General features: G+C 40.2%; 1 protein-coding gene across 5 annotated transcripts in view; it reads right to left on the bottom strand.

Moving 5' to 3' along the window:
- LOC124220413 (multiple PDZ domain protein) overlaps positions 1-12,064 on the bottom strand; it is a 168,912-nt gene that overhangs the window by 52,662 nt on the left and 104,186 nt on the right. For all 5 annotated transcript variants that reach the window (XM_069136673.1, XM_069136676.1, XM_069136674.1 and 2 more), the window contains exons 23-26: positions 7,289-7,471; positions 4,641-4,738; positions 2,018-2,228; positions 1,720-1,810 (exon numbers count right to left, since the gene is read on the bottom strand). In XM_069136673.1, the coding sequence (XP_068992774.1) occupies positions 1,720-1,810; positions 2,018-2,228; positions 4,641-4,738; positions 7,289-7,471 (583 nt within the window). The remainder of the gene's footprint in view (positions 1-1,719; positions 1,811-2,017; positions 2,229-4,640; positions 4,739-7,288; positions 7,472-12,064) is intronic.

Below are 12,064 nucleotides of genomic sequence, written 5' to 3'. Positions count from 1 at the left end.
ACAATATATTTTCCTGAGCAAACAAATGCTGCAGGGTAATAAGGTAGCTTACGAGTAAGCGTCACGTTTGCCCGACCAAAAAGCGATTAAGCAACTCGGGTAAAAAAGAATCGCATAATTTCTGGTGAAGATTCAAGATATCACGTATATTTTATAACAACTGTCTTTGTACAGGATTTAAGGATGCGCATATCTTTGCCGCGGGAAAGTGTTTGTACGCGAATATTACAATAAACCAAAGTTTCTACGATGCAATTCATGTTTATTATTATAGTTATCGCTGAATCCGATCGAAACAACAATGAGAAAAAATTCCCACACTACAAACTTCAACCGGTTCTTTTGCGATCACTGAGATAGATTTTTCTTACAGCAATTACAACGCCAAATGCAGTTTGCAGTTTACCAAATATTTACGAACTATATGGATAAAATCTCTGGAAATTAGTCGGTCGATAAAAAATACGTTACACTTTTATAACACACAGTGACAAGTTCTGTCGTGAAATTTCATAGATTTGATAAGTACGGAAAATTACAATCTTAAAATTTCTTAGGTATAACGAGGGGTTTATTTTCTATCAAATTCAGTGGGATTAACTTCAATCGTACATTTCTTAAAACATTTCCTTGAACATTCATCCGTTCCGATCAAACGAAGACGATTCTTTCACCTAGCAGATAATTGGCAAAAGAACGTTTTTTTTTTTTTTATCCAAGTAAGAATTCCTCGTCTCGTGCAGGAAAAGACACGAGTTTCCTTCAGGGAAGGAAGCCGGTATTCCGTGTTACAGGAAGAAAAAAGGGCAAGAAAGAAAGAAGTAGCAGAATATTTATCTTATTCACCGTTCCTTGAGGATTGAGCGGAGATGATGGTAATCCGTGCGATACGTTCCGGGCAAGAAGAAGCGGCCGAAATTATAACAAGTTTCATCCGCAACTTTTGTTCACGTGATACATATATACACGTATATATATATATATATATACATGTATGTAATACATACGCGCATTGCGTGTGTACGAATCATAAAACAAGGGCTAATACGATCCGGAAAGTCCGGATCTCGGTCGGTTGAAATAAATCTTCCAAGAGATGGGGGGGAAGTTGGGCGGAAGGATCTCCTGTCTTTATCCACCGGCTTTCAAAGCTCACTCTGACATCGTATACAAACACGTTAGTAAACCAGAAGCTCCCCCGCAACTCGCTTGCATTGTGACGTAAACATTTTCCGATAGGAAAATTGTTGGGAACTTCCTTGCGGGTCGCTTATTATTCTCAAATATGAAGACTTATCGCGTGTGTAGGTTGTGTAACGCGAAAATCACGTGTAGATACACTTTTAAAAGAATAATAATATTTTCGAAGGTAAATTCGTAATGCATGCCTGGCTTCTTCCCTCCCTGTTATATTCCCAAGTTTAAAAAAGTATTTTCATCCCGAATGGACGTACCTGAGATTTATGACAAGATTCGTTGGAACGGGGTAAAATTCAAGACGCGAGAATATTTCGATGAGATTGAATTTCGTCCAACGTCGCAGTATCGTCGTCGAGTTCTTGGAAACGCTAGATTTCCGGTACAACACAAGAATTTTCCAAAATTCTTGGAAACCGTAAATCACGCGTCATCGGCAAACCGACGTTTCGCAAATTCAACTCTTCCACAGTTATTTTCCGTGGGAAAATTTGATTAAAAAATAAAAAGCATGCGACTCACTCGATGTGTATCCAAACTCGTCCTCCGGTTCTGGATCGGCCTCGATTTCCTCCTTCGTTCTTTTCACGTTTCCGGCGCTCTTTCTGGATATCTGAAAACCAACAGATTCGACGCGATAAGATCGCCGTTTCGTTTCGTTCACGATCAAAAAAAAAATAAATAAAATAAAATAAAATAAAATAAACAAATAAATAAATCGCAACCGTTAATCAATTCCCTCTTCCCCCTTTCCCCACAATATTAAGCCCCTGCAGCAATGTTGAACTTATAAGCAAGTTCCCGAGTTCGCATCACTCACCTCGATCCCTGCCTTCGTGTACACGTTTCCCTCCAAGTCTCGAGTGTCCTCTTCGTCGGAACTTTCATCCGAGGAATACTTCGGCCTCGGTCCTTCGCTTTTGGCCTGTTGTGCAGGCTGATCTTCGCCCTCTTCGCTGACCTCTCGAAGAGTACCGGCACCCTTCGGTGGCGACGGCGCCTTCTTCCTCAGGGATTGTTTCATGGAGGATCTGGGAACACGTCGAGCGAATAGATATGATAAACGCGTGATCTAAAGTGCAGCGTTTTACGGTTTTACCCGATTCTGTATCTCGTATAATTATACTTAATGATCGGTGGCGAGAGAAAATCATCGGGGATTCTCGACCTGTTCGACTGATTTTATATACATAAATCGATACAAGGCGGGCAGCTTCTCTCTCCTCGAAACCACTTCTTCGCGACCCGCAATTTTCATTATACGCTAAATACGTCCGGCTCTTCAGAGAATCAGGCTAATTTCCATTTCATTTCCTAAAGCACGCGATTTTCAGATCGAACCTGATTCAGAGAACTAAATTCACCCGGAAACTCGACATTCAACTCGAAGTGTAGATGTAGCGATGTATATAAATTAATTATTTAAAACCACCGTTGGTTAAAAAAAAAAAAAAATCGTAAATTCATCACGAGTTGGGAAAAACGTTTGAAACAAAAACGACACTGCTGCATTATTCGGCGCATACGTTGATGAAATTTTGCAACCCTGTGGAATGATTCGTTATTGCCGACGAAAAAAACAACAATTTGCAAATCGCGAGTAATCGAGTTTAATTACCTTTACGTTTGATCAACCGACGACACGAATTATACACCCGGAACGTCAGCTGGCATTGTACCTACATATCTTGCAATGTAATTAAACGGGTATTTAACAACGGCAGGCGTTTACTCCTGTCGCAATTTGGCAACTAGCCAAGATGAACAGGCCGATGGTGTTGCTTGTAACGTTATAAATTACAGATACTATTATGCGATATGCAAGTTTTACAGTGAAACAAGTGTCTTTTCTATTTCACTCCATTTTTTTTTTCCTCTCATCAAATTCCGTTTCGACAATTTTTTCGTTTTACGGATATCACCTATATTTGTGTATTACCAGAATTTCGGTAGAAAAAATTCATTACAGTCGAAAAAGTAAACGATTGAAAAAAAAAAATTGTTTCTAATCACGCGATTGAAACGTACATGATATTTAGAGCGAACGTTATAAAATTTTTTTTAAATCGTAAAAATTTCTTATTTCAATTCACAGTTTGATCCTTTTCTTTCGTCGAAAAATCTAAAAAATAAAAATATCAGACAATCCATGGCTCGTGCCAAAAGCAAATGCTAAAAAAAACCTGTTTGCAAAAAATAAAAAAAAAAATCAACATACGTTTCGAATGATCGATTATAGTTACATCGGATATTAGTTCACGCGTATTTCTTACCAAGAGGGTGAATTTATGTGCATTAACGACACGCCGCGTGGCAATTCGGTTGAAAGTTATGGTCAGCAGTCGGTGAAATTATGGTCACTTGTAGCGCGACGATCTTATGTTATGAAAATAAAAAAATCTTAAAACAGAAGAGAAGTACGTCGCGTTATACGAGATCGGAAATAAAAATAAAGAAAAAAAAAAGAAAAGAAAAACAGCACCCGTTGACTTCTGGAATCATCATCCACTCCCTATTTCTGGGTCAATTCATATTCCGTTGTCGTTGTATAATACACGTTTATATGTACGCGTGTTGTGGAAGTTAGAGAACGGTGTAAATGCGATATAACAGCACGTGTACCGATTGCCACGCGAGTAATTACAAAAGCTGGATCGACGATTCAATTAACAATATAATTATCCATCCTCGAGGGACACGATAACAAGAATGTTAATTACAAGGAGAATACACTGAGAGAAATTTTTATTTCCGGTTACCGCTCGGTCCTTAACTATTTTCATTTTTTACCACAATCGAAAAAGTTCTAGGTAGAAAATGAAAATTAGTTTTATAGCTGTTACCGGAAAGTCTAGTATCCGTTACTATTCTTTTTCATTACGATCACTGTCTCACTAGATTTTCTTGCAACCGTTGCGAAAAAATTTAATGCTCGTGCAACGATAAATTGACGTCAAAGCCTTGTTTAAATAAAAAAAGTAGATTAAACCTCAGAAACTGATTTTGCGTTGAAATTACCAAAAATGGATCGACGATAGCGCAAAATGTTTACGCGAACCTCGTTTTCCGTAATTCCAACAATGTTCAAACAGTTCTTTTTAACGATACCTGTATTAGTGAATTTTTTTAGTTACCGTAGCAAATGAAATTTTTCTCAGTGTAACAACAGCGAATACAGTTGTCTGCATAGATTCAGAAATTTCAAAATTTTAATATAAATACTGTAACCGCGTCACGCGTGGCGGGAAATTCGAAACGATCGTCTCATTGTCGATCACCGATCATTTCGACACATCGAAGTTGAAGAATGGAATTTAACTTTAATTTTCTAAACTCGTAAAATTAAAAATCGTCAGCTACAATTTTCAGCGGGATAATTTCTAGTCTTTGTAGGTGATAAAAAGTGATAATCGGTAATCGGGGAAATTTTTCACAAGAATTACCTTCTACTCGGTCCAGCTGCGTCCTGGTCATTCCTGGTGGACTGACGCCTGAAGTCGGATCTGCTGGTTCCCTGTCTGGCCTCATCCTCGATCCCTTCCTGTACATAAAATGGAATAAGTACCGGGCGTGAGTAAAGATAGATTGAAAAGTAACCGAAACGGATCGCGATCTTGCGATCCGCGTAATTGTAACCGAGTCAGATCGCCGAGTATACTTATTATCGCTTTTCGATGTTTGAACGCTTTATTTTTCCACTTGCAAACGGCGCGTACGACGTAGAGGTACATTTTCGATCCTAATTTGACCATTTGTATCTATCGTAGATGCGATCGTCATCGGATGTTCGAAGAGCTGACCGACCTTCCGATCAGCGCGAGTTCGGCTTCTGGCAATTCATGCTTGTATTTTTCTCCCGTTGTTTTCGTTCGTTCTCTTAATTCAATACCGATAATCCCGCAGCTGACAAGACGTCGAAGAATGTTTATCGCCGATCGCATACCGTCTTTGGACTCTATCTACGCCCGCTTATTAACAGGCTGTAACTGAAATTAACGAGGCAGTCCACCACTACACACACGCACACCTAGTTAAAGCGTAAACAATGACGACATTGCCGTTTGAACGTAGCGATGTTATCATAACCGGCACAAAATTCGTTTCACGGTTGTCGTCTGTCGTCGATAACTTTTCAACTCCGTATCTACGTTACGTGTGTGTACACGTAATAAAACTGCGATCTATGTCTACTCTTCACGATGGACCAAAAAGCTCGATGATTTTTTTTTTTATTCTTTCTCTTTATTCTCTCACACTTTCCTTCAGCCGTTAATACGCGAATCAGTTTTGCACCTTAGGGGTACGATAACACACGCGACGATCGGTCGTGTCCAAAAGACAAGAGTTAACTGACGACGAGCCTCGCGTCGCCTTTAGTTGGCAATGGCCTCGAAGCACAAGTTGCGTAGGCACGTATACAACCGAGGATTTAGATGTTGGTATGAAAAACACGCGTGCTTCAAGCGGCGCTTCTTATTTACAACGCGGACTTCTCAATTGCAAATAACAAATATCAAGCTTCTGCGCCAATGCTGTTTAACGCTCGCTTCTCTGCAGTAGCGGATTATTATACGAACGGACGAAACGCCGCACGTAGCTTGCAGCTGAACGCAACCTGCATTTCAAGTGTAATTAAACGATTTCCAACGCAATCGAACACTCTGTGCGTGTTGTGTGTGTATTTATGTTTATTTGAAAGGCTCGTATGCACTTGCAATGCAAATTTAACGTCTCTCACTGTGTAGCAAAATATTGTTACAAAGGGTGAAATCACCCCCCGTTTTGCCCCGATTGTTCTGATCTAATAGTCGTCATAGATATGAGACGTGTAGGAGCTTTCATATTTTACAAAAATAAATAAGGCTGCTGCATCGATAAAAGCATTTACCTCATATTTTAATCTCGCTGCCTGTTAATTTACTTTAATAAGTTCGTGAATCTGTTCAATTTATTCTTTAATGCCTAAATCGTTACATATTATCGTTACAATTATTTCATACGAAAGCTTTTCTCTGTGTCTTTTATCTATGTCGACTACTGGATCAGAAAGGAGGGATGAACGGGTGATTTCACTCTTTGCAATAATATATTTTGCGTTCCTACATCCTCCTGTAACCACGTGCCGCGACAATAATACGCGTATTTTCTTCAAAGTGCGATTTTTTGTTTCTACAAAAATTTGGGAAAAGTGGAATTTCGAGGAATACAATGCTTCGAAATAAAAAATTAGAGAAAAAAAAAATACTAGCGTTAATACGTACGTTATACGTACGATGCGTGTTTGAACTTGTTTTTTTTTTTTTTGTTTGTTTTCTTTATTTAAGTCTTACTAAATTTCGTACATACTATTTTCGTACTCAAGCTATGCGATATCTAGGTCACGTTCGCAAAATAATTTGCATGTTGTTTTCCTCCTATACCGTGAGAATTGAGAGACGAATAGAAAAAAAATAATATTGATAAAAAAAAAAAAAAAACTTTGACTCGATTAACTATATTCAAGTACAAATAGATACTTGTCTTGTTTTTCTATTTTATAAGACACAGTCGACGAAATAAAAATTTATAGAGCTGTTAGATCGTGATAGAAAAGTGTTAAAAATTACAATACATATATATATATACAACATGCGAATTAGAAATGAAAATCGTGAATGATACAAACTCGGAGCTAGGAAATAAATACGAAACACCGGCAGTGAGAATTTTATAGCTATCATGAAATTGGTTTTTGCCGGGTTATTTTTTCGTCACATTTTTCTTTTTTTTTTTTCTCTCTTTTTTCGCTTTGCCGAGTTTAAGGCGTAAGCTGGTATACACAGCAGATCCGCAAAGTTACGAGATTAAAACTTGGCCGGAATTCAAATCTACACCAGAGTAACACCTAGAGGGTGATGAATAATTTTTATTCAAAAAAAAAAAAAAATCGAAACCTCGATGCTGAATCAAGGATTAATATTTTCTTGCAAAGTTTGAAAAAAGATCTCGAACCTCTGGCGAAAATAAGATATCCTCGAAACGCTAATCCGTCGTTAAAAATGATGGAAAAAGTCGAAAGGGAAAGAAGTGTGTCAAAAATTTGACGTCTCACCTGAATCAATTCCGGGGTGATCGCTCTGGCAGGAGACGCCGTCGACGGTTTCCGACGAAATGACGACGAAGGCGCTCCGGCGATGGCTCCGTGTCCCCTGGTGCCTTGTCTCCTGATTCCACGTCCCGTTGCGTTTTCGTCTAATTCGCGCGACGACGAGGTTCTCTCATGGTCGTCGGGACTCTGCGACAAACGAATTGTTTCAGAGTCACGTCAGAGTCTCTCCGACGTTACCTCACGCGCCTAGAAAGACATTTTCAGGCTTTAGGGGAAGGCGCCTTATTTCGCGCTTAAACACTTATAATCTCACTGTCCAGCCGTCTCTTGCCGCAAAGCTCTCGGGCTCGGGAGCTTTCGTCCGAATTCAAGCTCTCCGGCCTTGCGGCGAGAGCCGACTGCACCTCACGTCATTTATCATGCAATTCGCTCTCACTCTCTCTCTCTCTTTTATCGGCACATCCACAAGACACGCAATATCAGTTCAGACTTCGACGGTTCTGCAGTGCATTCAATTCTGTACGTGATTCGCCAGCTTATTGCCTCGCGGTTAAAACGACGCGACGTGTAGAGCTTTCAGCGAGCTTTCGCTGTGCGCTCTAGGCGTTTATAATCATGGTTCAGGGGGATTTTAAGACTCGGAGTGACAGGGTGTAACTCTCGGTGTGTTGTACAGAACTTCTGAAGAGGAGAAAGTATATGGGTGAGACGATTTTATTATATCCCGAAGCAGGACGTTTGAAATTATCGTTTCTGCGCAGTTTGCGGGACGAAATTATTTCCCGGGAGATAAACACTTTATACACTCTAGTTTCTGAAAAGTCCTTTATATCGTCCTGCGCGTATACCGTGATTTGAAACGTACGAATTTCTCGTCAAAAGTTTCGTCGTCAGCCTTGATATCGCGAGTTCGAATTTAATGTCTCCCGATCCTCACCGCATGTTTGACAATAATTATGGGGGATAATCGTTCGTCCGTGAACCCGCGTCGTTTCTGATTCCCAAACCACCGCTTGAACTTCGATATGTTCGGCGGTGGGACTGGCAATCGGCCAAATGATTTAAACTGGAACACATGTTGCATCACTTCGAGCAGTGTATCCATCTCTCTAGATTCTTTTTCGGATTCCCAGGACAGTGAATTAGACGAAACTATGTTACGCGTTACGTAGGAACGTTTGCAAACGATTTAATCATTTCTGTTTGCCGTCATACAAATTCTACGGTGAATACAATTGTTATCGTTTACGAATAAACGCTTTCACAAGCTACGGCTTCGCGTTGCCGTTACCCGGCTTTTATAATTCAATTGTAAGGAGCTTGATAATTGTTAAACGTCCCCTCAAGCAACTCCGTCGCGGTATGTCCATTGCAGGGTAAAAGCGGGACTCGGTTATTTAACGTGGCTGGCTAGAGTTGACGAGCTTGCGGTTTCTCGATGGAATTCCAAACAGTCGAGCCTCGCTTTTACGTATCGCGACCCGATATTCCAATCGGTAGAGAAAATTTACCGAGGTACGCTGTATACCTATATAAACACCCGGCACGTACGTATATAAGGTGTTTCGAAACGAGGCACTTTCCGGGATCTTTGAGCGGATTAATTAACTCGAAACTTTGATTTCGCCCTCGCTTCCAGCCCCTGCAGTCATTTGAATACGCCCCAGGAGCAAAGGGCATTAGAGTCCTCAACCATCGCCTCCAACATCAACTATCCGAGCCGAGATGGTGTTTCTTAGTCATGCTATCAAGTCGGCGAATTTGAATCGAGAGCTAAATAGCCGATTAAATATTCCATCAAACACGCGTTTTTGTTTTTTCATTTTTTTTTTCTTCTTGTCATTCACACTAATTGTCGCTTGCTCTTGAATAAGCTTTAGGTCAGTCGATTATCTTACATGTAGAGTATACGAAAAGGATGGAGCTGATAATCTACGAATGTAGAGAAAAAAGTCCGCTAACTAAGTGAGACAAATTATTATAGATAACTCATAATTAATCGCTTTTTGGGTGAAGGTAGTGTGAAGCGGATAAAGGTTGAAAAATTGAAGAGAATACACGAGGTTATTGAATATTCTATTTTGAAATTCAGTCAAATTCGCGCAGGACTTTATACGAAGTTATCTCTATGTGAAGTAATATTACTTATTTGAAGATTGCACTGACTTCGTCTGAGACGAAAAAACAAAAACAAAAAAACTTTTAACGTTCATCTTCGTTATTGTTTCAGTAGTTTATGCGATCCTATAATAATGATGTAAATAATAATTGTAATAAGACGATACTGACTTCAACTTTTTGCGGACTTTTGTCGATTCTTTATTCTCTTGGCAAAACACTTATCGAACGGAGGTGTAAAAGTTTCTGATATTTTGACACAGGTATCAATTTTCAAAAAATATTTCAACAATCCTCGAAGATTCACTCAGAAATACACACTAATGATCATTACGCGATATTGACGTTGGATGAAACTTGTTTAAGATCTCGATTGAAAATTGATAACTTTTGTTCACTCAATTATGACACAAATTAAGTTGAAAATTATTAAATCGTACGAGTGGCATTTGGATAAAAATCAAATAAGAAGTGAGTGTATAATTTTCACGGAAATTAAACGAAATGAGTATAATGATGACGAAAAAAAAAGAAAAAAGAAAATAAGGACATCGCACCGATTTACTGGCACTATAAAAAATCCGACGTGATTTTTTAATAAAGAATCACAGGAGGTAGCGCGGCAGATTTTACCACAGGTGCGAAAAATCCTCCGACCCCGGGAACACCGAGCTTTTAGTGACACCTGGCGAGTACCGCTGATAGTTAACAAGACAACGTTTAGACAAAACTCACTGTTTACTTTTCCGATGAGCGACGAACTACCGACACCGATCAATTAAACAGCGATGAGAACGATCGTACGAAAATCGGTAACGAGGAGGAAATATTGTCAAGTAAAGGGATTGAAAAAAGTGAGATAAAGAAAATAAAGAACGACCATACACGTACGGTTCAGGTTATCACTCCATAGTAAAAAAGTGAAAAGTATAAAGTAGCAGTGGACAACGATGGCGGGTATAAGAGCACTTAGAGAGGGTGGCGAGAATATCTAGTGTCACGAAGTAGTATCACCTACGTCTAGGAAGGACACGCGCTTCCGTCCGAACAGCCTTTTCATCGCGGCGCCAAAACCTTGACTAGCGATCGAATGACAACCCCGCGAGGCAAGCTTCTCTCTTATACGCAAACAGAGAGAAGGGTGTTTCGCTGTGGTTTATATTGCAGATGACGAACCAGCGGACGGATGGACGGATGGATGGATGGATGGATGGGTGGGTGGATGGACGAACGGATGAACGGATGGATGGATGGGCGAACGTTCCGACGAACTGACGGACCAGCCGGGTGGCTGCAGCCGTCGCTGCTCTCTTTCAGATATATTGTGTATAAACCCGCGAGTCCGCCGCGCGTACGGATCTCAATATCGACTCATCGCCAGAAGCTGCCTCGACGGTTGGCTAGCCGTTCGACCAGCTGCCCGTCCGTTCCATGCACATGTGTATAAAATACGTACACGCGGCTATGAGGAGAGATTATACATTCGATCGGCTCCGTCGGTTCATTTCGGCTTCGACGCTATCGCCGCCCTTTGTATTAGCTGACCTGTATAGAATTCCTATCGCCTCCCCCTCCCTCATCCTGACCATCCTTTCGACGCTTCCTGTCCCCTGATCGCGATCATCCCCCTCCTCGGCTGTGACGCTACACTTTCGGTCGATTCTCGATTTAGCAATATCGAATGCCCCCCCCTCTGCCCTTTCACTTTGCCTTTCCGTCCTTTTCAACTTTAAACGATTCATCAACGCGACTCTCATTCCCATCCCCCTCCTACTCTCGGGGGGAAACAAAAATTGGTCGGTACGAATGTAACGAGGGGGGGGCATTAATCGATGGGATTTGTTTGAAGAATATTATTGCACGCGTAATTCCAACACCTCGATTTTATTTCGACCGCAAGATCGGATTGTTGGATACCCTTGAAATATACCCTGGGTTAAGGATTTTTTTAGTCGAAACGATTGTTGAAAACTACCGCTTCGATAATAAGAATCGGAGAAAACGATCGTCGGACAATTAATATTCTTGACAGTTAAAAAATTCCAAACATGGACTTCGGTAAGTCAAGATCACGATGAAGAACAGGTTTGTCTCTTGGTGCGAGTTCTTCGCCTCGTTTAGATAACACACAATGTATACAAGCGTGGTAAATAAACTGGCAGGCACGTTAGGATACACAGTATTTATCGTGTGAAAAGTTAACTGACATACAGGCTAGAAATTTCTACATCGTAACGGTGTCGTTTTCTTTTTTCTTCGTTAGAGAGAAAAAAACAAAAAAAAATAAAAATAACAAATTACTCGATCAAGATTCACAAATTTGTCTACGGACTGTAAATTAATCGTCGTACCGAGTCAATTTTTTCAATCAAATTTTACACCGATCAACGACGTACTGTAGTAATTGAAAAAAAGCTGGATTACAAATTTCATTTATGATACTCAAAAGTAGCGTAACACAAAACGACTGTGCCCGATGCCAGAAAATAAGATTCCGCGTTATTTATCGAATCGGAAAGCATCGAAACATCATTGTCGTTCATTACCATACCGCGAACAATACAACTATAAATTACCAGTGCTAAAACAGAACACAAACGAGGTTTTCAGACGGTATTAATCGTGTAGGAAATGGGTAAGTACGATTTATCGAGGTCAGAA

This window comes from Neodiprion pinetum, chromosome 5, assembly GCF_021155775.2.
Source record: "Neodiprion pinetum isolate iyNeoPine1 chromosome 5, iyNeoPine1.2, whole genome shotgun sequence".
Taxonomy (NCBI): domain Eukaryota; kingdom Metazoa; phylum Arthropoda; class Insecta; order Hymenoptera; family Diprionidae; genus Neodiprion; species Neodiprion pinetum.
The sequence above is the reverse complement of the archived record's forward strand: the minus strand, read 5'-3'. Positions and strand labels throughout refer to the sequence as shown.